The sequence below is a fragment of the Harpia harpyja genome, chromosome 22 (genome assembly GCF_026419915.1).
Source record: "Harpia harpyja isolate bHarHar1 chromosome 22, bHarHar1 primary haplotype, whole genome shotgun sequence".
NCBI lineage: Eukaryota > Metazoa > Chordata > Aves > Accipitriformes > Accipitridae > Harpia > Harpia harpyja.
The window spans coordinates 11,936,796-11,962,043 of record NC_068961.1 but is presented as its reverse complement, the minus strand read 5'-3'; the positions used below and the strand labels follow the sequence as shown (position 1 = coordinate 11,962,043).

The 25,248-nt window shown below is 42.9% G+C and overlaps 1 protein-coding gene and 1 long non-coding RNA gene across 4 annotated transcripts in view; one reads left to right on the top strand and one right to left on the bottom strand.

The window, feature by feature from the left end:
* The window catches only part of ATP10A (ATPase phospholipid transporting 10A (putative)), a 118,304-nt gene extending 93,415 nt beyond the window's left edge, over positions 1-24,889 (bottom strand). The window contains exon 1 of one of the 3 annotated variants that reach the window (XM_052773980.1): positions 24,191-24,889. In XM_052773980.1, the coding sequence (XP_052629940.1) occupies positions 24,191-24,630 (440 nt within the window). In that variant the 5' untranslated portion in view covers positions 24,631-24,889. The remainder of the gene's footprint in view (positions 1-24,190) is intronic. The other 2 variants (XM_052773981.1, XM_052773979.1) reach the window with 2 other exon arrangements.
* LOC128135238 (uncharacterized) lies at positions 174-12,994 on the top strand. The gene is made up of 2 exons (XR_008233021.1): positions 174-275; positions 12,095-12,994. It is a non-coding gene; the product is annotated as an uncharacterized LOC128135238 (long non-coding RNA).
* Positions 24,890-25,248: the final 359 nt, after the last annotated feature.

Here is a 25,248-nt window from a genome sequence, read left to right as displayed (position 1 = left end):
ACTGTTGTGCCCAAGCAGCACAACATGCACACATGTTGATAGAAACGTGTGTAGATAGAGTATTTTATTCACGCTTGAGGAAGGGAAGGGGTGGATAGCCCCGTGGCTCATCCCGAGCACTAGCACAGCAGAGGCAGTGGTACTTCATGTTTTCCCCGCGCTGCTCTAGGAAGACACTGCAGCGGCTTCGCCTGTTCTGAGTACTGCTGGGCCAAGTTGAATGGTTACCCTCTGCAGCTCACCACACATGGCTCACCACTGTCTTCCTGTAACAGGTAACTGATCACTCCCATTACTGGCACAACTGCTGGTGTGGCTGCTTCTTAGGCCAGGTCAGTTAAAAAAAAAAAAAAAGTAGCCCACTATTAGAAGTGCTGGAGCTCATCTGGATCAGTTTGACTGAACTTAGCTAGGAAGAGACCTTAAAAGCAGTTAAGCTGAGCAGCTGAGGGGGTGGAAGAGGGTCCTGGGGATAACCACATCTGCACAGCTCAACTGCAGCTAGAACAGGATGTGTAACCACACCGCTGTCCTCTGGTCTATGTTGGAGAGGGTGTTTCTGCTGTAGAAAAGCAGTTCTTTCTCCAAGCCTGTTCAAGCCCTCTCGGCTGAGAAAGCATCACAGTTGCCCATAATTGTGGCAGCCTGTCCCCTGCCCACTAAGCTAGGACCACAAACTATCTGACACTCCTACTGCTATCGGCAAATATGAAACGTTCCTCATTGTTACTAGTCTGCACAGGATTAAAAAAAAATTAATTAAAAAATCAACCTCAAATAAGAAACTACCATGTTTATGATCCTCTGCCTCATTCAGTATTTTACCTTAACCAAGTATGAAATTAGGAAAACAGAAACAACCTCCCTGACCCCTTCACGTTCTCCAAGACTTATTTTTCTGGGGGTTTACTTGGCACATAGCTTAAAAATAAGGTATTAAACAGAACTGCTGAGTGAAGATGTCTGTCATGCACAAGCGTCCTGTGAAACTGCTAGTACAAACCCAAACCTGACCAGAGTGTGTCCCACTACAGCTACTGTCTCTGAAAGCCATGACCTTTCAGTGATCCAGCTTTGTCCCTAATGCACTGCAATACCTTCAGAATGGTTTGTTAGGAGGATAAATGAGTTTAATGAGTAGTTCCATTCTGGGAGACTGCCTCTGCCAGTATATTCTGGGTTGTGTGGTTCATTTCTTAAACTATAATATTCCCTAGGAAAAAGAAGGACAATTCTTGGCTGCAGGGTGGATACCGAAAGGTGGTTTTCCTAAATAATAAATTAGGTCAGTCTTTAAATAAGTCATCTCCTTCTCCCTGGACAAATATTTACTCCTTCCAAACTAATATTAGGTTTATGTGTCTCCCAACATCTTTGTTCTGTTCTGGTTTTCATTAGGAGTTCTGGAGTCAGCCATGACAGGAATCTATCAGATAGCTTCAGGGAATTAAAAAAAAGAAACACCAAAAGAACAAAAAAACCCCCTTGGGCTTCTAGTTTTCAACAGAACCAGCCTCTGTCAACTCAGCACCTAGGCACAGCACACATTTTAAGGTAAGTTATTTCCCCAACAAAAATAACCACTGGAACAAAATAAAACCAAGAATCTCCAAATGGAACTTAAGCACTGCAAGGCAGGAGCTTGCATTTTCAAAAACAACTGATAATTTCTTAGAAATTGAGTATTAGAGAGGCCTTACCCTTCCAAAGCCCAGGGCTCCAAAAGGCTGGTGTGTCAAAGGCAGGGAGAGAAGCATTATATCCACGGCACAAGCCCTGCTGTATATGGCATTGTCACCTGGGCTCAGGACAGAGCCCAGAGAACAGGTGTCAAACTATTAGAGAAGGGCAACAGGGATTAATTTAGAAAGAAAAATTAAAGGGAGGGCTATTCCACACTAAGCAGTGAATCTTAAAGATGCCTGATGGCAGACAGATCGCCATTTTTAGAAGTTTGATGTTTTCCTGGTTTACAACAATTTTTGTTTCAAACTGTTGTTCCCTAATGATTTTAGAATTTAAAAGTATTTCATCCAGAATGAAGAACAGCTTCAAGGTTTTCAATGATCAAATTATATGAAAAAAAGATCATTTTGTGTCCATCCAAAAGCTTTTGGTTTCATTTTGAGCTTTTAAAATGATCTAAAGCTAAATGAAAGAAACATTCCTTTTCACCTACCTCTGCTTGGTTTTTTTGGCATACACAACAATGCCCAGAGACTGGCTCGATTGCTTTGATGAGAGCAAACATGACAGAATGGCTATTTAACCACGAGGGAAGTCCTTGGACAAGACCAAGTAGGTATAAAACTGTCCATGAAAAACTAAGGCTGGAAAGAATGGGATTTCTAAGGACTGGAGAAAGGTACAGTAGGGCACCCTTCTCATAGCAGTAGTTTGGAGAAGCAGCACAGGTACTAAGCAAGTGTCCTTATTTTCAATATGCTGAGCACCAGCAATTTGAAAATGCACCATCATACAGTCAGTTAAAAGAACACGTAGCATCTTATCATCAGGCATTGCTGTAATTCACAGCTCCCCCCTCTAAAGAAGAAAGGCTAACAACAACCAGAGGAATGGAAATATGATCTTTTACCCTTGAATTTTAGGACAAACAAGAATTTTCTAACCTCTATATATTCTGTCTTAATATTGGCAACTGTAAGAGCAAATAGGCCTGCTATCAGTAAGCCTTACTCGCAACAAAAGCCAAGCAACAGCAACGTAAGTCAGGTTAAGTTTCCAGCGGCTTTTATGATGAGAGTTTTGAATGCAGGGTCTCTTGTTCTGGACCAAGTACAAAGCTGTACTTGTTTATCCATTCTGCTGTAGAGTGTGTGCTTAGCTGAAGAAGAACAATCAGCTTGAGGAAACATTCCTAAAAAAAAATAAATGGGTTTCATTTTTTTATTATTCAAAAAAGGGGAGAAAAACAAACATGAAATTTCAGTATACGCCCGAGAGTTTTTTTCCAAGAGCACTTGTATTTGTTATTACATCAGTAAGTATGCTTTGCTGGCCACATCAAAGCTCTTTAATTTATCTGTGATCAATGTTGGGTAAGTTTATAAAAAAACACCTTTTTTTTCCATCAGCTAAAAAGAGTAAGCAGGGAAAAATACATCCTAGACATCAAATTAATCAAATAGTACATGTTTTTGGTCTCTAGCCACTCCTTAAAAGTGATTTTGGAGAACAAAGCGGTCTGCTTTAAAACTACTTACAATGAGAAATATTTGCCATTTTTTCCTTTCAGGAAAGTCCCAGTGCTTTATCCTAAACTCACTGAAGTCACCGAGGTTTTTTGTAGTGACTTCCGTGTGCTTTAGAAGAGGTCTCTGGTGCCTTCAGATTTCTGCCAAGCAAAAGGCTCTGAACTAACCCCTACGCTCCTATACTAGAATGGGTGGGAATGGATTTGATTCTCACTGTGCTCAGAATATCTTGCACAAGTTTGACACTGCAAAGTTCCCCCTGTATTAATAACTGATTTGCATGAGAACTAAAGGCAAAATATAGCCCTCAGTGAGTAGTGAAAAACAGAATACTGTGGTAAAGTAATAAAGCAACATGTAATCTATGGTATGAAAATATGACAAATAGATTAATCTTATTTACTCTAACTGTCCACATTACTTCTGATTCTTACACCTTTACCATGCAAAAAGAGGGAACTAATTTTGCATCTATTAGAAATAATGGGACTTGTGCTATTTAGTCCAAGTAGGAGAAGACCCTAGATTCTTTTGATGCTATTCATAATTTGGGTTGTCAAGAATGGATTGACATTTAAATGAAGAACTTTGCTTTGTAAACTGAATAGATAATGTACAAGTATGTAGGAGGAAAATCTAAACAAATCTTGAACTTATGGTATACCGTGAATGACTGGGATAATACTGGGTTTCTATACCATGGGTCAATTTAATTAATTAAAGAAAGAGAAGGATGAGAAGTGACCTGATCAAAATTTGTTAACAGGTACTCAGGGCAAGGCTTTCTGAGAGAGGTGATCAGGAAAGGAAAGAACAAGATTCACTGCCTGAGAACTAAATCTAAACAAAGTTTAGATGGAAAATGATGTGCAAGTTTTTCATTGTACCATCAGGACGATTTCAAAAGGGATGTGGTGGATTTGCATTCAGATGAAATCTTTAAGACAAGATTTTGTGCATCGAACAGCAACATGATGCAGAATCTTTTAAAGAAGTTGCATACTGTGCCATGAAGACAACATAACAACCAGACAACAATTATCTTCATGTCACTAACTGTAATCTATTTTCCATGGTGCCTTTAATTTTTTAGGCTTTGATCAAAGCATAATTTTTTGTACCTGGAGTGCCCATCAATGCTAGCAACACTATGCTCTGGCATGAAGGTCCCGAAACTACATGTAAATGACCTTCTTATTTCTAGTGACAGATCAGAAATAGGAAGCTGCTAATTTGTAGGAGAATGTCTTTTGACATTCAGCTTCCTCACATCTTTTTTCCCCTCTTAATTACGAAAGCAATAGTGAAATTAGGCATTTGTAGATTGTGATTCTTAGAATTACTGGGATGTCTCTGCAATCTGAAAGGTTAGAGCAGCTTTCTTTCAAAACACCTGCCATGTTATTACTGGAAATAGTGTTTTTCTACAGCAATTCACACCCTAATCACTTCCCATCTGAGGAATGTCTGACTATCACTGTTATTCCTCAAAAGCTGTAATGAGATTGAAGCACAGTGTGAAAACAAAACTTTTACAGATAGTTGGAACACTTCCATTTTCTGTTTGTTTGTTTGGTGTCTTTTTTCCCTCCTCCAAGAGAAAGCAATTAAGTATTCTTTGGAGGAAAGAGGCTTTACTCATCTTCTTTACCTGTTGAGTAAGGATCTCTCTATTTGAGGCATGCTGCACAGCCCTCCTCAAAGAAAACACACACCTCAGCCCTTCCTACAAGTCTGCTCAGGTTGTATTTACAGAATAAACTTACAGCTTGTCACCCTGAAGAAACACCAAAAACCTCTTTTGTTCATCATTGCACGGTCTGGAAGTAAACAATAGGGTGACAGCATTAAGTTTGATAACAGAATGGTTGAGTACATTGGTTTTTTTTCAGTAGAGTGCACTAAATTAGATTTTGTCCACTTGTTGTATTTGTAATGTTCCAAAATTGCACAAAAAGGTGCTGGGGCAACAACTCAGCTGAGATGGATCAAAACAGCTGAACTGGATAGGTTCAAATAAGCAGACTGTCTCATAGTCTTTGCAGTCTGAAGCAGGCTTCAGTCCCATACACTAGACATCAGAAAATCTACCATTTCACTTTGCGTAAGTGACAGCAGAGGTTTTTGAGATTTGTCTTACTTTTTACGTGCAAGAATTTTTCTAGTGAAGTACAGATCCAGCATTTTAAACCTACTGACAATAAGCTTGTTTTTACCTTTCACAGAACCTACACGTAATGCCTCCCGCATCTCCTGGGATTTGTAGATGCAGGTGGAAAACTACTGCTGGGTGCATTTCAGGAGAAAATATCCAAGAGCACATAGGCAGACTGTCAGAGCTGGGGAAGGGAACAGGCTCCAACACTGCTGAGTCCCAGCATTCACTCCTATACCTGAATTACTATAGTCCACAGCTCTTCTATAGGCCTGGTAGGAAAGACATCCTTCATTTTTAAAGTTTAAATCTTGTACATGTGGCTCATTTTTCTGGGTCAGTGAATAACATGCATACTCAGTTCTAAAAAAGAAAATTGCTTATTTTCCCATCTTATTTATAAACTTGCCCTCTTTTCCCTGCCTTGTCCCATGAAGAACAAACAGAAGGAGAAAACTGAAGGCTTGGAAAGAGGCAAAAAGATGTGCCACTATAACCAAAAGAATCTAGAGAAAGTCACACTGGATGCAAATTTTCCATTTCTGTATTTCTTCACAAAACAATATATCTCTATCAGCTCTTCAGCAATCTCTCTTTCCCTTCCACATAAAGCACAACTGTATTGCTCAAAATGGCCTAATGTTTACAAAATTTAATTATAGAGGTACAGAAGACAGCAGGGGCAATGGGCAGACTCTTAGAAGTATGTGACATTTTCAGAAATTTCCCCATTTTATGGAGGATACCATTCCGCAGAGATGTCAATGCTATTGAAAATGGAAAAGCATTTAAAAAGCCTATATATCTGATAAGGGAATGCTTCCTGTAGCATCATCAAAGTCTTCACCAGGAAGACTTTAGCACTGACTATTTATAAATTTCAACTTCTTAATTACGGATAACCATAAGTAGCATTTTGATATCCCAGTTTATATAAGAAAACCTGAGTACTATTCAGGACATGTAAGAAGGTCTCCCAAGTCATTTTTTAAAAGGATAGCATAAACGGTTAACTAACATTTTTCTTGTGATCTGAGTGGACACAGATACACCCACAGCTTTTGAAAGCTTGTGTTTCTTGGGTGAGAGTGGTGGCAGAGGTACATGGGCAGAAAGGCTCCATCCACTGGCAACATAGGTTGACATTAGAGGGCTCCCTTGGCCCCATGCTGGCGCAGGACTGGGCATCTGGCTTGCTGCTGGGTTTTCTAGCTGCAATCACACTTGACAGGAAAAGCAAAGTCTCTCAAGAAATGAAGCATGGCAATTGTTAGAAAAACAGCAGATGCACCAATAAAATTACAGGGGTTTTTGACAAAACTGGGCCTATAATGGAGCACAGGACTTCGTGTTGATGAGCAGCTTAGTGATACACAGAGCATGATGAGAAGAGCTGCTTCTGAGAGAGCAAATCCCTGGCTTGTATAACGCAATAGAACAGCAGTAATTAGGCCTAAAACTTGATAACATTTAGGCTAAAATTCGTAACAAAGTTTGATATTTACAACAAAGTCAAACAAGCAGGTGACAGGTCTCTTAGTATGATTCAATTTTCTTACCATCAGTACAAAGGTAAAATACTTTCCTGGTTAAGACCAGCTTTACGCACATCCACATCCACTCTCCTGGTGAGACCAGGTTTTCATTTCACCTTATTTCAGTTATCCAGATGTGAGGGATCTCATCTGCTCTACTTGCCTAGAGGTCTCCACAGCAGATGGCAAGGGGGGTGTGAGGGCACTTCTGGTGGGTGATTCTTCCCAGCAGAAGATGGATGGGACCAACAGCTCTCTGGAGAAGCCTATCTTTCTGCCAGGCTAGTGAGGAGGTCTAAGAGTTTGGTGGGACTGAATGCCTAATACCCAAACAGCTGAAGCCAAGCAAGACGAATCTCATGCTGCTCTTAGATGGTTTCAGAGAACACCAAGCAACTTCAGCAGTTTAAAGGAAGTTTGGCTGGTGGATACAGACGGTAATTAATGCCTTACTCTCACCCATTCTGGGAATCCCAGCTTTCCATCTGATCAGATATTCATCTGATGGAAGTCCTTTATTTTGCTGCATAGAATCACAGAATGGTTTAGGCTGGAAGGAACCTTCAAAGATTATCTAGTCCAACCCTTCAGCCATAGGCAGGGACATTTTTCATTAGATCAGGTTGCTCAAAGCCCCATGAAGCTGGCCTTTAACACCTCCAGGGATGGGGCATCCACAACTTCTCTGGGTAACCTGCTCCAGTGCCTCACCACCCTCATCGTAAAAAATTTCTTCTAAATGTGCAATCTAAATCTTTGAGTTTAAAACCATTGCATAGTCCAGTCCTAGGGAAGGTAAGTGAACACAGAATTGGGCTTAATGTTTCCCTCGCTTATCAGCACTTACTCCAAACAAGTTTTCCAAAAACACACACCCTGGTTTTAGTCTGATGACGTAAGTGATCCTCATGTCTAGGTGTTTGCAGAACTCCTCATTACCTATAGCAAAAAGCTGTGAGACTATTGTACGAGAAAAGTTTCTCACCTTCTGAAATATTTTCAGAATAAACCTGCTAGAGACAGTTTCAGTATTAGCTTTTTTGCTTTGAAGTCTTTTTTTATTTGACCTTTGGAACAAATATTTCACAGGATTATTTGTAGCTAAGGAACATGATGAAGAACTTGAAATATTCTCTCTTTCTGCCCATAACTTGTTACTGTACATACATTTTTATTCTGCATTGTTCCTTTACTTCTAAATTCCTGCACCTCTACCAGCTGGCAACTGTTACTATACAGTAACATTTTTTCAGTAAGGAGGCATTTCTGAAAGTGGTTATTTCTGCACATGGCACCTCCAAATGTTCTGCTTTGTCTTAACTAAATGCCCACCTTTTTTCTGGGGTGCTTGACAATGCCCCTTTAAATGTTTTTTTTATTTCAGAGTTTCCCTGAGAATCATGGGAGAAGTAGAGTAATTATAATCCATTTACCACAGTGGTACTGGGACTAATCAGGTCCTTACAGATGGTATATACAGATTTCTTTATAACTGGGACTGTAGTTTTTCCATAATCTATTTAAAGAGATTTTGAAATCAGATCACTAATAACCCCAAAATCCAAGGAAAAAAGTATGAAATCAAGCTTTTCCACATCAGAGAGCTGCTTTGAAAGTCCCTGAAATGGGAAAATCAAGACACTGAACTCCATTCAGTTTTAAGGGGAATCAAATCACAACAAAGACCTATTTCAAACCTCAAAAACCCTGTGAGATGAATCATGCTGTTCCCATTTTGTGGACTATGACTTTGACTCATAGAAAGGGCTCTGCAACTTGCTCAAGATCCCGTTGAAGACCCTAGTGGAGATCTGCTGACTCTCCACAAGTGTGTTTAAGATTCAACGCCATCCTCCTTCCCAAAATGCTTGGAGGCCTTTCAGCAATTCAACAAGACACTAGACCAAACAAGAAAAGAAAAAAGGGGGGAGGAAGGAACACGACTCTAGCGTAGATGGGATATTTAACAGTGCTCTGGATAAACAGGAATAATACGGTAAGCACATCTTCATTCACCGACTCCCTTAAAGCCCTGACTTGGGGAGGATATAGCTTGCCTTGGGACTGCTTTCTCTTACAGGTGATGTTCCCGTCTTGCTGCAGGGAGAGTTCATGTGCTTGTGAAGCAAAATTAGTCTGTCATGATATAGAAAACTGTCCATCAAAAAAAGAAATCAAGGGCTGGATGTAAATCAAAACCATCACAGAGCCCTAGTCTACTCCCACGGCTCATTTCAAGGCCCAGTTATAAGCACTAACAGTTCATTTTTCTGACATTAGAGGTCAGAACCACATTTGTCTTTTGCCTTAGTTTTTAATTTATCTTAACATTGGTCTTATCTTAAGCGGCCTTCTAATAATCAAATTTTGCCTATTTTTCTCCAACTGTCTTTCCCATAGCTGACCTCTACAGTACTAACTAAAAAGCCATCAGTTTATCGATCTTGCAGACACAATGTTTTGTCCACAGCAGCTGGTAAGAAGCACTCTTTTTCTGAAAACATGCAAGCAGAAAATAAGAATGCTGATGCAAAAAATAACTTGTTTTGGCAAGTTCAAGTATTTTGTGTGTGTGTGTGTGTATCTGCAAGGTGTTGGTAGCAAAGCTAATTTCTACTTCATCCTAAATATTGTAGAAGAATAACCAAAACAAAACACAAAACCTCCAAATACCAGTGCTTGCCAAGTGGAAAAAAAACCCATAACACAACGGTAGAAGAAAAATATTTACTTCCCAGCATCTAAAATTGTTATGGGCATTAGAGAGCATTTAGGAAAATGCCTTTTAAAAAACCACTGAAGTGTTATTTTAATAATTTGAAACAAGAGACAGAGCCAGTGCTACTGATGCATGAAGCCTGGCTCTGTTCTTCCCTCTCCTAGCACGCTGAATTAACGACTGCTTGTACCACCCTTGCAGCCTGATCTCTTTGTCAACCATAGCCCTCTCTGTGCCAGGAGAGTTTAAAGCACAACTTCACAGGTAAAGCGCCCCTCCTGGAAATGTAAAACTGGGACCAAAAGCCTAAACTGGCCAAAGTGTAATCCCAAGTCATGGTGAAAAGATCATATTTCTACTTTCTTGGCTATTGTGCATTGCCTGCTTTCAGTATCATGAAAACACTGTGGTTATTTTGGCCATCAGTTTCTGGACTCTTTGGAGGCCTGCAGAAAAAGACCTACCTCTGCTTTTGTAATGGCTACCCATTTGGTGGCTGTTTGCTGTTATTCAGAGGTTTCTTGATAAACAGCACAGCTATGCAAAATAAGACAGCTCTCCCAGCAGACAAACTGCTAACTTACTAAGTGTGAAGTCACACTTTCTCTTGACAAGACAGCAAAACTGTCACCCTGGCCATTTTCTCCTTGTAGCCACCCTGTTGTAAAGCGAACCAACTGTTGTTTACAAAATGCCCTCTGCTTCCTTACAGAGAAACAGCTATGACTCCACTCGTATACATTTTAAGACTTATTAAGCTCCCAATCATCTTTTTAATACTTTCCCAGTTGAAGGACTGAACATTTGATGGTGCCATCTACAGCTGTAAGCATTTTAACCTCGATATTTCTTCTTGATTAGAACGTGTATGTAAACCAGGCTCAGAGAGTCCTCTGAGGTGCAAAATAATCTTGAAACTCAAGTTGGAGACATTTGAAACAACTGCTGTAAAGCCAACTTTTCTCTCAAAGCAGTATGACCGTAACAAAGCATTACGTGCCTCATGCACACTAGCTAACAAGCCTTGCGGAGCAGCTCGGAGACACTAATCTGAGTAATGCTACAGTGGGCTCTGCCCATACCAACACACCAGCCTGCCGCTGTGCCAACACAGACCTCCTTGCTGGGCGGCATAAATGTGCCTTTTAGTTCCCTACACAAATCACCAGGGATTGCCCTTACGACAGGGACAGATGCAGACAGACGTCAAGTATGAAAGCCAGTGAAGTTTAAGGCCATGGGAGGTGATCCCGTACATCATACTGAGGGTGTCAGATTGACCAAAGGAAGGTCTGACTTGCAAAAAGGATCTTATTTTAGAAAGCCAGGGGAAAACTCATGGCTCAAAGAGAGTTCTCCTGCTGACTTCAAGCAGGGTAAACATTACTCTGGAACATGAACTGCCTACGCTGCTGTGGTACTGACAGGTTACTTTTTTGAAACTTTGGAAAACTCCTAAGAATGTTGTGCTCCCTTCCTAAGGATTCAAAAGCAGCTTTTTCATTTCATTTAAGTTCTCAGTAAGAATGGATTCAGATGGGAGAAATACGGTAGACGGATAACAACTTGCAGTAGCACTTGCTTACATCTGCTTCACTTGAGTATCTTAAGCCTATATCCAGCTTGCTTAATTTGCTTTTCAACCCTGAATCATGAGTCTTCCGGTAATTTGATCTGTGCTGATGTGGTAAATCACACATACTATATACATGTCTGTTAAAAAAAAAAAAAAAAAAAAGTGTTTTGACAGGGTTCCATTTTTCACAATTTACTTCCTCATCCAAAGTTACTCTGGACACACTGCTGCATTAACTGCCAGTAATGAGAATCATGGTTTACCATGCATTTGGTCTCAGTTAAACTGAAATAACCCCCCAAAATTAAGCGTAGTCATGAAATTTGCATCTGCACTTACTGACCATTCTTACTGGCTTTTTTCAGTCTAAGGGCAATAAATTAGAGCAGGGTGCAGGGTCCCAAACTCCCACCTGCTGTGCCCCATCCACAAACAGAAAACTGTTAAGTCATGTGAACTTGGCCATGTTTGAGCCGACAAGCCCTGCTAAGAGACAGCAAAGCAGTAATGGCCCATATTGCTTCCAGAGCAGCAAGCACCTCTGCATGGTGCTCTGAAGGTGTTTAGATATACCAGCTGGGACAGCACTGCTTCATGCTGAATGTGTGCCATGTAAACACACTTTGTACAGCTGAGTTGTAAGGACAGGCATTCATGTAACCAACTGCATAGGAAATCACAGTCAAAAAAAATCTCTCTTTTTTTCTGGTCTTTGCCTCTTATTTGAGTTATACTTGGGCAAAAAGATGAACAGACTAAACTTTCTAAATACAAAGCGCATACTTTCTCACTGTGTACTGCATACCACCTTAGAGCTCCCACTAAGTATGTACAGGTGTGTAGCACAGTAATAAAAGTTACAGGGAACACTGACTGGGGACCCTTACTTTGCAGACGATATTTTCATATTGTGTATGACCTCTGTGGGCCAAACTGCTGTGGAATCTAACTGTAACTAAGGAGTTACAAAACCAGGTCAGAAAAGAGTTAGACATGGATGAGAAGACATCCCAGAGAAGTGTTGGACATCTGGATGTACATTCAGTAATTGGAAAAGTAACAACTCTGCTCCCAGATGATCAGCAATCGGGGTCTGCATGTTGTTTGAATACTGCTCGACTAGCTGGGGCAATGCACCATTGGTCTTAGCCACTTCTGTAGATGTGGTTGTGTTTCTAAACTTTCTTCCAGTGGTAAAGAACAGGTACTATATTTTTCTTGCTTAAAACTTTTTGGTAGGGTGCAGCACCATCAACTCAGGCATGCTTTCTGTAAATGTGGATAGTGGTTAAAAAACAAAACAAAAAGCAAACCCCAAAACCTTCCTAGAAGTTGCCAGATAGGACAGCTGAAGGGAATGTTATTATGACTAAGAGGCTGGATTCACTGCACAAAACAGCTATTTCTAGTGATAAAGCATAAAGGTTAAACAACGGAGGACAAGATTGCCAGATGTAAAATGGAAAGTTTCCAATTTAGGAGCAGCAGAGGAAGAACATGAATTAATAAGCAAGGAGCAAATTAGCATTATAAAAATCATCCAAGCCAAACCAAATGCCATTGAAAATAAACTCAGGCACTCTCCTCCTCCTCTTCTGCTCCCTGCATTCCAAGGAGGATTGAATTTAGAATAACCATGGGGAATTTTAGAGAAATCTTACACTAAAATGCTGAACAAAGGCTTTAAAAGGTAGAGACACTGTATGTGCTTCAAAACCACTATTTCTTTCTTTATCATGCTAGATTCTTCTTCAGTACTTCTGTCTGAAAAAGAAATAAATGTTTTGGACTTAAGTTTTCTTATGAGTTTTATCTTTAGTGACATGGTAATGATCAGACTGACGCTTTAACAGTTTCGAAACTGGGGTAGTAACGGATAATTTCTACCTGGCTTATTAACCAGAAGAAAAACCAAACACAAAACAACCCCAAACTAAAAAACACATCAACAACCAAACACTTGGCAAATACACAAAATCCACTGGTTGTTGTCTTTTCATCCTAGACTACATTTCAGTGCTAGCTTTGTTAGCTCTATGTATAGTGATACACTGTCAGGCTGGGGATCCTATGCCGCAATATTCTTTGGCAGATGGGTCTCACTGGTCTTAACACATGTTTTTCTGGCATGAGCTGGCACTCCAGGAAGAAAAGCTATTTCACTGCTAATAAGTCACGTTTATTATATAACATGGTAGCACTTAAAAAATGGAGTCCACTGTGGTATTCCTCAAATTGAAGGGATATCATGGATTGTTCAGTCCATGACAAAGGCTATTATGGACTTTAAATTGGACTCCTGAAAAACGGGTGCCACAGATTAAACATCAGCACTAGTAGACTGATGGCTGGCTCAGCTGTGGTACGGCTTTTCTGTTGAACTTGCATTTTGGAAAGCTCCCACAGGATCTGGCAGAAATAGGAGCTCCCCCACACAGCCATGATCCCGTCACAAAAAGCAGACAAGCACAGCGAACTGCACTGAAAATAAATGAGACATATGTAAGAAAAACCCAATAGGAGACAGTACATTTAAGCCTGAACAATAAGGAAGAGCAGAGTATCAAATGCTGCAATCAGATGAACAGAATTTAGGACTTTCAAGATGGCAAACAGTGGCATGACATCTTATGGTGCTACACCTCTTATACGGCTACATGGTATGTCTGCATGTGCCTATGCTCCCATATGGACAGGCACTAAAATTCCAGCATAGAAATTGGCAACCATGGGTAAATCAGCGATACTCAAAATTAGCAGAATAATTTCACCATTGATCCCTCTGATTCAATCCCTGATCACCTAGCAATATCGCTTGCAGGTTTTAACATCTGATCCTACTGGACATAAAACATAAGCCCAATAGACATATATGATATTTGTGAGACGCCTGACAGCGAAGCCCCCCTTTCAGTCTTGTAACAGCCATGATTATGTCAAACACACAACTGCCCTCTGCATTTTAAGAGACACAGCTTGCAAAGTGGTTTTAGTTGACCTAATATTTAGGTACATCCAGACAAACTGAAGAAAGCAGAATTAGGAACTTCCTACCTTATGTTTCAACACTCCTCCCCAAAAGCTGCATCTGAGGTTAAAAAGCAAATAACATCCCAAAATACCAAGATTCCTCACATTATGTGGGCAGCCTGAAAAACTCCACAGAAATGCAAATGTAATCAGTTATTCAAAGAGGAAAATTATTTATTGCTAACAACTCATCTTTCACATTGTTTCTCAGCACTGAGATAAATTATATAAATACATTTCACAAGTACGAACAATATGTTAATGGCTAATGCTGAAGGCAGAATGCGGCAGGAGATGAAAAAGTGTATACTGTGTTATCCCCTTCACCTAGCAAGTGAACATACTTGCATCTGTGATTCTCAAAGCGTAGTTCTTAAATAAATCATTAAATATATTAAGCAGGACAAGCTACTCTTCTACAGTCCAAAAATCATATGAAGCATTAACAGGAATTAAAATCTATCCCCTCTGAGTTTACTAACAGGATTCATCGTACCTGAACTTAGCTGTATAAGCAAGTCATCTAGTTTGGCTTCACCTGTATCATCACTGGAGAGAGGTAAGGACCTCCTGATTCAAACTAACCTAAGGTAAGTGTCTCAAATAAAATGGAAGGATTTCCTCCTCCCCTCCAAACCATTCAATGCACTCCACTGATTGTGGCACAAGTGTAGATGACTTGGTTAGACTGGACACATACCTTTTAGCTAAAAGAAACATGAAATAAATCTCACCTCATGTGCCAGAAAGAACCTGACAAACTCCTTCAGGAAATACCCTTGTCAGGCCAGAGAGAACCTATTTAGCACTTGAGAAGGTTTCCTGCCAGCCAGATACAATCAGCGGCTCACTGCTGTTTACAGGGAAGACAACTAATGACATATACAGAGGAGTTAAGATGCAAATCAACCTGTCTATCAGGAGATAGGCACCACTATCCAAGCATCTCCGATAAAATATGAACATATGATAGCGAAGGAAGGAAGATCAAAATGCTCTCAAGCGTAGAGATAAAAACAATGTATGTCTTTATTCTGGTAAACTGTGTAAGATCAAGCTTTTGCTTCACAGCTTTGCAGGTGTACAGAAGAGGAAGTATAGCAAGGGGAAGCTGACAATGAGAACATGGGAATTCTACAAAGGGAGTATCGTTGTTTCAGCTGGAAAATATAGAAAGCATCTGAACTCCCAAATATAACTGTGGGGCCACACAAAAATAATGCGCTACAACTGCAAGATCAGATTTAGGTATATTAGATTTGATCTCTTATAATCTACTTTTGCCCAAAATAGATTACATTTTTCTAATGCACTTCATGAACTTCCTGCACCTTTAAGGGTTTGGCTGCTAAATCTGCCTGCTAAAATTTGTCCACTGGCATCTCTTCTGAGGCATCTTACTCCATGTCTGGATTTTGAGAGATCCTGAACATGCTCACAGTTGTATTTAGGTGACTGCTGTTCAGCACTTCGTGTGTTGGCCTCAATATTTTGGGAGATTTCACAACATGCCCAATGACTTGTTACTGAACAAACAAAATCAGCTAACATAGCTGAAACAGGCATATTCAGGTTGTTACTGGAAGACAGGAAGGTGAACAGACAAGGGGCAAGCATATAGATATATGGCTGTACAACTTAGAAAAAGCCTAGCAAGCATAAGATAACATACAAAGGTAAAAGAGCTATAGTTACAAATGCTGTCACTTCATAATGGACTTTCTCTCCAAAAGGTCAAAACTAAAACCTCCATTGAAACTACAGAAATATCAAATATTCTGCAATAGTGTTCACACCCTCCGTGTTAATATAATACCAGCACAGATACATAAGAACTGGAGTGCAGTTGTCTGTCAAACATTTAAACTCTTCCTTGAAGTAGGTCAGTATTTCCAGGCAACCAGAACATAAAAACAAAACAAGTGACCTCCATGCCTATTATAACAAATCTCCAGCAGAGTCTGGTTTTATGAAATGACTGGGCATGATGCAAATGTTGGCCGCTGCACTGGAGAGACTGGCCTGTTTGTTGCTCTAGAGAAACTGTGATCAGACGAGAATAAAATTGTAAGAAAATAGCAGAGAAGATGGCAGATGTTCCCTACCCTAAAATGCATGCCTTGCCCCTAAAAACGCATGCCTTGCCAGTTCAAGACTATCCTTTGACCAACATGGCCTTAAGGATGTAGGCTGACCATGGCAGAGATCTCCACCTGCAACAGTCTTGAAACAGAATAAAACATTGCTCCTGTTGGAGCAAAGAACTAGGTGGTAGTTTGCCAGCTCATAAGGGTTAGATATCCTCAGCAGTTCACAGGACAGAACACCCTATTAGCTGGGTGGCTAGCAGCTTTCTATGGACAGGCTGTGTAGCTATATCCTAGAAATAGTAAAAGAGAGGAAGTTGATCCCTTCAGCTCACATCTTGCAGGCACTGTTAGTTTGAACCCTCCTCAATCCCACTTCCTATACAGGCAGCAAAGATTAAACCAAGTGATTCAGAAACATGCAGGTCATCTTCCTCAAACTAAATCCGAGGCCTGCTTTATCAAATCTTTCAGAATCAAAGACATATTTGTATATGTACGTACATTTCCTCAGTTGAGCTCAATATTAGGGCGACTCAAGCTCCTGGGACAGGATGTCACTGCCATTTGCACCACCTCTCTCCTCCACACCACCACAAGCACCTACCTGAGAAAAGCTATAAGCTAGCATCTTTCACACATTTGTGTTGTGGCTGCTTTTGGGTGTGGGTCAGCTTTTGTGCTTGACTTACATCAGAGGAAGCCGCTACCCATACCTACGCAAATTTATCAGGAAGAGGTCAGTGTCCTGGCTTTTAGCATTGAGTTGGCTCCTCACTTTATGATTATGTCGTTCACTGAAATGCACACTCCCTGGCCCAGTGCGTAGAGACTCCCACTGTCTTGCTTCACACCCTGGTGAGACAAGGTGAGGCAGAGTGTATTGCTGCAGGGTACCAGCAGGGTTCAGATCGTGTATCTGCTGCGGATCCCTTCTGGGTACAAACATGACTGGCCACTAACACAGTTGCCTTAGTGCCAACTGCCAAGTGAAAAAACACTGAGGCTGAAGGTAAGCTGGGGAAACTGGTTCGCCTTCCCAACTATGTGAAGTGAAACAAATTGTTCTGCTTTTCATGAACTTAATTGCTCTCAATATATGTGGTTGCTAAAACCAAGCCTGCACAGCGTAAATCCTGCAAATTGGGAATAACCCTGAAGCCATGCATTTGGCTTGCCAGCTACTTTGCCCTTACTGTGTAAATACACAAAAGCTCCACATACCCAAAAGGCCCAGTGTTGCAGGGGGGGAGGAGAGGCACCTCTTAGACGCCTCTTGGGCAGAGTGACTACCCTGCAAATGGGGAGCATGCTGTATTACACGGCAAGGGGAGATTTGGCACTCACATGTCTCCTGCTTCTGCATCAAGGTAGGCAGCCTGTCCATCCATAAGGGTTGTGTAAGCCTGGATGAGGTGTCTGAGTAAGTCCTGCCCAGTCAGTGGCAGGGACCCTCCTTCCTTCTCTATTTTCATCTTCCTTATCAGCCAACATTAGTCAGAAGGAGGAGGGAAAACCACAAGAAGCCGTTTAAGTCTTCTTCATTCCCTGGTGTCCTCCAACATTCCCATAGTAAAATTAAGGCCTCCCAGGCAAGGCTTGAGAGCACTACTCTAGTAAATACTTCTGGAGGAATGCCCTGGCTAAGTTATGCCATGCTAGCTAATAAGCAGTTCCATAAAACATTGATGCATAGCACGGTTGTCAGGGTTTTCAATTCTGGTTTCCAGTTCTGCTGACTAGATGACACATGGAAGGTGCAATCTGGAATCACAGTGTCAGGCAGAATTGAACAATACATGCAATTCTTTCCTCTTGTATAGCTCCTTTGGAAATGTACTCTGACAAAATCAGGTAGATCTGCTATTCTTTTGGCCACCTCTAGAAATAACCATGGTCTCAAGATAATACTGACACATGAGAGCAAGTAGATCTGCACCCAGGGTGGCCACCTATACTTCAGGGCTGTGGTCTGCTTGGCACAAGCTATGGTGTCTCTCCAGGGTGCAGCACATATCTGCAAAAATTAATCTGGGGACATCACTAGGTCCTTCAGTGGAGATTAACAGCATCTTCTTTGGCAGTTAGCCAGAGGCATGTGAAACAGCCTACAACTGCTGTCATGACATCCTATACAAATGAAAGAGCTTAGTAATAAGACGCAAGCATTTTTCTTTTCCAGTAGTGAAGCTCAGGCACTTGGAAAATTTGCTCTACAATGAATAGCAAATAAACTGCATACATACAGTTGGACAGACAGATGGGTTCTCCTGTGCATTGCAGCTGGCTACATCTCAGAAGATTAGCACAGACATCCCTTGCTACTAGGATAAACTCTACAGCCAAATGAAATTGCTCCTTATCAGTCTAACAGAAGAGCCTCTACTACATCACCCACTGAGTTTACTCACTGCAAACCTGGCTCAAACTGAAGCGAAGGACAAAGACACAGTAAGATGATCAGAGCTGCACCTCTCTGAAACTCAGGGAGGGAACACTGACTTCACCAACAGATTCAGACCGCTACTTTCTGCTTTCAGCTTTCTGTGCACCAAGCTCACTCACAGAGGAAACTGAGTAATCCCAGGTAGTTTCCTTTTGAATCACATCTAGTGACATTTGTGCTCTGGAAGGGATGAGACAGGCTTATGTCTTCTGGTGAGCAATGTCTTACCCTGCCAGCATGTTTTGGGACAAGAAACTACTCTGGTCTACTCAAGACCCCCAACTCCCCAGAGACTGGTGTTGCCAGCAAAATAAGGCACCTAAGAAGTGAAGTGGTTGCAGGGCAAGTCATCATATGGCTATTTTAGAGGCCATGAGTGGGATCTGCCATGCACTTGTGAGGATTTGGTAACACTGCTGTATCTTTTTTCTCCAAGGCTGGAACTGCTTTCACTGGGAAACTGTATGACACATGTTGCCCACATCAAATGCTCTTCTTTCCTCCTCTTCAGTTTTGCAGAAAGATATTAACATTTAATGTAAAACAGCCTGCTTTGATAGCTGCCTGAGTGCGCCCTTAAACATTTTCCACACCTCAGGGGAGACAAATATCCGGTCGTAAATTCCAATTTGTCATGGATTTTCTAAGTCACAGGTTGACAGAAGAAGCAGTTATCACTCTCTGATCAGTATGCAGATACCATTAGCAATACTCTTCAATGGACACAGCAAGAGTTACAGAGTAGATTTAAAAAGCAAAGCTCTTTGGTTTTGAACATAAGGCTCCTAGAAAAATGTTAGCAGAGATTATTTCACCAACACAGCACTGAGTCAGTAACAAAATGTAATTCCCTGCTGGATGAGTGCCATTATTTGTTGTGATTGTAGTTATCACTATTCATCTTCTATTTACATACCATGTAAATGTATACCATACTTTGTAACAGCACACCGAAAACAAAGCCCCTGCTTAGAAGAGTTTTAACACTTCTGCTCCAGTGACAAATTTAGTTCTATCAAATATTTAACAGTGGCAGCAACGTGTGCATCCTAGAATTATTTGGAGCAAACATTTACATGTGCAATCCACAACTCCAGCCACAGCTGGTGACCACTGAAGTACAGTAACTGCAAAGAAAAAATCACCCTCCCATCCTCCAAGTCCAAGATAATAATGCAGAAAAGTAACTAGCCAAACAAGATCTCACCGTTAAGATTGCAAATTTGTAATCTCTGGTCTTCAACCTCCATCCCTGGTGATGGAAATGAGGAAGAGGAAGAAAGAGGAGACTAGGATGATCACAGGTTTGCAAAGGTTATGCACACAAAACAATTTTCTGCAGGCTGGGCTCTAACACCTTTGTAACTTCCCTCCTTTTAAACCAACTAAGAAAGAGATTTGGCTGTGATACAGCATTCCTAACTTAAGCACCTGCATGGAATCTAAATTCTAGGTGGCCCGTGAAACTGTCCTCCCAAAGTAAATGCCTAATTTCCTCTGTATTGCCAAAGGGGAGAGGTGTCCTTAAAGGCCTCCAGAGAGAGGCCCTGTTAACTTCTCTTAGCTAAGCAACCTTCCCTCTTTGCCTGTCAAGACCCTGACTGCTCTTACAGGTGGACCTGCAAACTCCATCACAGAGCAACACAAGTCTGCAATTCTCCAGCCTGTTTCATTCCTCAACATATGCTGCCAATTCAAGCTCGACAGCTTCTTTCAATTTACTCAAAGAATCAGGTCTTTTCCCTTTCCAGCATCTGACTCTAGAAAGCAATATCTTTTGAGAGACTCTCCAAAACATCCAGAATTTCTAAACAAAAGCTGTCTTCTTTCTGCAAAAACAAGCTGCATCTCTCTTCAGCTTTTTACTTCAGGTTGCATCATCCTTTGCTGTTCTATCGTCTGGTAAGTGTTGCCAGCTCTGAGCCACTGAGTCATTGATTCAGCAGTGGCTGTAAGAGAATGGGTCATCCGAGTCCACACCACTGTGCAGGCAGGAGGAAGGCGGCCTAGTCTGCGCACCAGCTGTCAAGCAGTCAGCATAGCAGGAGAACAGTATTTTCCCCCAGATTATATTACTGACATGATCAGCCTGCATAGGCTGTTCCAGAGGACCTCACAGTGGACACTGCTTGCATGCTGTTGACCCTCCTCCTGATGAGCTGGCCTGAGTAGCAGTAGGCTCTGCCTACCCCTGCTTTCTCTCTGTCCTGTCGATCTTGCACCGTTAATTGCTGCTTGTATCTAACAGAGGGCGGGTACGTCAGCAGCCAGGAAAAAAGCACATGGAGGATATATGACAGAGCACACAGGATCTGACTTGAACCTTTACTTGGTCACTAGACATGATATAACATGAGAGAGAGGGCTTTTCTCTGCTACTGTGAAGCAAGAGTCCCTGTCTCAAGTTGCTGACTGTTATAATTTGCTGTCATTTGCTGTACTCTGTTTCAATGCTGCAGTCCACGTTTGAGGTGGCTCTCTTGCGGCTGCGTGGGAGGCTGGCAGGAAAAGGAGCCCACCACGGCGCAAAAGACCACCCTGGCACTTGGATACACCCTGTCTTGCAGAAGGCCTCTTTGAGAGCTACGAAGTACTGACCAGCAAGAGCAGAGCCACTGCTCTCTGGCAGCCCTAGGGGAGCACGTGACTGCAGCTATGTTCATTAACCTGCCCTACCTACAGAAGCATCTCTGTCGAGGACAGCATCCGCATCAAAGCCTGCCTCTACAGCACCACAAGGAAGTGACAGAGCGGGGTGGGCGGAGAGAGAGAGTCTGGCTTGGTCAAAAGGTGGTAAAACTGATAAAGAGATAGCATAAAACAGGTGTGGGGAGAAAAGCTGTCATTTAATACTTCCTTATGTGACATTTATACTTCAACATTTTTCCAGAAACAAAGAGACTACGGAAACAAAGTAAAAGCCAGGTCCAATCGCTTGTGTTTCTCCTGGCATGACACCTTTCTGAGAAAATAGCTTTTCTGAACTCATGCCCAGCAACTTTCATGACCTTGATACAAATCTCCCAATCTTGGTTCCCTGTCACTTGAGTTAGTGAGAACCTTAGTTTTTATTTCCAAAAATAGTAAGTTTCTAGTCCCATCTTGCCCACTGGGGCTGGAGGATGTTAAAAAATGTGACTTGGTGAAGTTTAAAAAAGGCTAACAAAGAAGAAAAAGTGGGCACATTAAAAACATCTAACTAAATTATTTTAACCTCCTGTTTTGTTTTTATTTTTTAATTGTGGGAGGGAAGCTTTTCCTAGGGACTGTTGGAAGGTGGAAATAGGTGAGCTGCTACCAGGGACGAGGCTTCTGCAGTGGTCTGTAAGGACACATTGTTCAGCTCTGCTCCCAGTTGGAAAGTTGTGCCTGAATAGGTGATAGAGCTCCTAAGCTTCCATGTTCACTGCCCCACAGGGATTAGGCTGACATGCGCCTTTGATGCAAATGCAAAGGCAAACTACTCCCAAATTAATCTGTATGTCACTCAACAGTAATCTAAACTCCGCAGTAAAAAGGAACAATTCTGAGTTTTACTCTGGAACAGCACAAGCATTACAAAGGGCAACGCACTTAGCTGGGACTCCCAAAAGAGCACAAATGATATTAACACCAAAGGTACACCTTTTCTCATAGTTGTGTCTACTTTTTTTTGGCAGCAGAGAGGGAGACGGAAAATTGCAGGGGGTAGAAACATGGTGGAATTAATATCCCAGTACTGGAATTCATTAATATTTTGAACAGCTTCTGCAACAGGTACTTCTTTCTTTTCAACCTAGGAGGCAGGAGAGCTTAGTTCTAACCTGATTTTGCTTGGTAAACCACATGTTGATGCCATATAAGAAATGGTGTGTAGATCAGGTTTTGCACTTCATATTCGGCAAACAGTTTGTGTTTCGAAACTGTGTTTCAGTTACTGTGTTTGGTAAAGGTTTGTCCTCATTAGCACTATTTTACTTTACTGCAAGAGTAGTCCCTTACTAGCCCTCCTGCCACCCAACTCCCTCAGCGCCAGAAGTGTTCAGAGTTAAGGACAACTACGGGCAAGCACAGTGCTAGGCACAGCCTTAGTTTAGTGATGGCAACATGTGTGATTTGGCTAGGTTATCTTCAGTTTAGTTTATAGAAATAAGGCCATTTTAATTGTGTTCCCATGCAAGCATATATGCTGGTGGGGGAATGTCCCAGGGTGAGATTTCTTGTGAGATATGAGTTTGTAAAATAACAAGCTGAGTCTGCTGATGTTGAAAACGCAGCCTATTCTGAGGTCTTTTTAGCATTTTTTTTCTCACATTGCAATAGGAGAGTTGCTCTCTGCCTCAATGCTTACGTCACCCTGCAGAACCCCTCCCAGGCAGACTGAGGAATCAGAGTGTAAGCTTCTTGGCACGTGTTTCATTTCTGTTAGACTTAGAAGCATCAGAAACAGAACTAAAACCTGCTCTTTCAGAAAATATATTCTTCTCTCAGTCCCCAGAAAACCTTAGCCCTAGCTACTATGAGATGACTACCTGGCACTGAGAGAAAAGCAAAACAAGAATTCTGTAAAGCTGGATTCTGAGCACATAAATCTTGGTGCAAAAGTCATTTCAGTCTGATTTACGGATACCAAGGCTATGCTCTAAATGTATAGCCCAGATAATTTAAAATAAATAAAATTCTGAAGGAAATAAACGACATCATAACGCTCCATCCATGAGCACTGGGAAATAGCAAACTCACAGGGAATGATGACACTTGAGACGATAAATAAAAAGCATTAAATTAAAAGTAAATGTTCAGTGGAAAGACTGCCTCATTCTTTAGAAAAGCAATTAGCTTAGGCTAATTCGCATGTCATGAAACCTCACACACCTAACTCAAATGCAGAAGCCTTCGGCCTCTATCCTTCCTTCATTCAGTGAAGATTTAACAGCAGATTGCTTGAGTGAGGTCTCATATTGCTATAACCAAATTAATGCCTGAAGCTATACACTGGTGTAACTGACTGCTCACACTGGGAATTGTTCACATAAAGGCTTGCGAATCAAACACTGCTTGCGATGCTTACATTCACTTTGCCATGCACTGTCCTTCTTTTAAAGCATAAAACACTAACAAGCCCGGAGCATGTGTGTAGACCTATAAAAAATGTTGCTTACTCATAAATCAGTGATTTACTGCGGGACTCCACTGATCAGAGTGGATCTGAAGGCACGGGACTGTAGGAACTCCTGCAGTTCTGAGTAAGGAGATGGGAGACACCAGCTCCAGGGGCAACTGAAGTTTCTTCGCGCTTGGAGTGGAAACGAAAGCCCTCCACAACAGACCTGCTCGCTGCCCTGCTTCCACACCTCCGCTCGCCCGAGTCCTTGTGCCTGACAGGGCCCCACCGCCGGCTGCCACCACGGTGCTCCCCGTGCCCAGCACCCACCCGTCCCGCCTCACCTGCTGTACACCAGGCACTCCATGTGGTTGATCTCCTTGTCGGAGCGGTAGCGGCTGTAATCCTCCCACAGGTCCTTGATGGCAGTGACCGCCAAGATGAAGAGCACGGGGGCCAAGGCCAGCTCCGGCTGGAAGGCGCTGACGGCCGGCAAGAAGTTGAGGAGCGCGATGAACACGAAGTAGACGTTGGCCAGGCGGTGGAACTGCTCAAAGAGGTTCTTGGGCAGGAAGGAGAGCACCGTGTACTTGGTGGTCTTGAGGCGGTTGCTGGCCAGGACCGTCCTCTTGGACTTCTCTGCCTCAGCCTCAGGTAGCAGCAAGCTGGAACGCACCAGCCGCGTCTTACTCTCCTTCTTCCTCCGCCTCCTCTTCCTCTGCCTCTCCTTCCCCCCCGGCAGCACCTGGGGCGCTCCCTCTCCTCCTGCCGTGCCCTGGGACATCGCCGCCGCCCTCCCAGCCGCGCTCGCCCGGGCAGCGCGGGCAGCTCCCACCACCAGGCACGGCCCTAAGTTATCATCCTCCGCCGCCCGCCACGGCTCTCCTTTCCTCTTCCCTCCGGGGGGGGGAGGAGGGCTCTCTCAAACCCTCTCCTAGCCGCTCTGCCGGGACCTCGCTCGCTTTCTCCTCCTCCTCCTCCTGGGCCTGGGAGGGGACGTGGGCAGGCGGCGAGCCGAGCCCTCCTCCCGCGGGCCTCGCCCCGTCCCGCTGGCGGCCCGGGCTCCGGGCCGGCCCAGGGCGCGGGGTATGCGGCGGCCGCCGTCCCGTACGCCATGGCGCGGCCCGCCGGCGGGGCGCGGGGGCGGCGGGCGGGAAACGGCGGCCGGCGCGAAACGGCGGCCGGCGCGAAACGGCGGCGGGCGGGAAACGGCGGCCGGCGCGAAACGGCGGCCGGCGCCTCCGCGCGCAGCCTGCCCCAACGGCCGCGCCGCCGCCCCGCTCCGCTCCGCTCCCCGCGCCGGGCAGGCGGCACCCTCGGGGACGGGCCCCCCGCCCCGGGACAGAGACCCGCGGGTGACATTTTATCGGCTGCCTTTGACTTTACGTTACGTGTGGGGAGG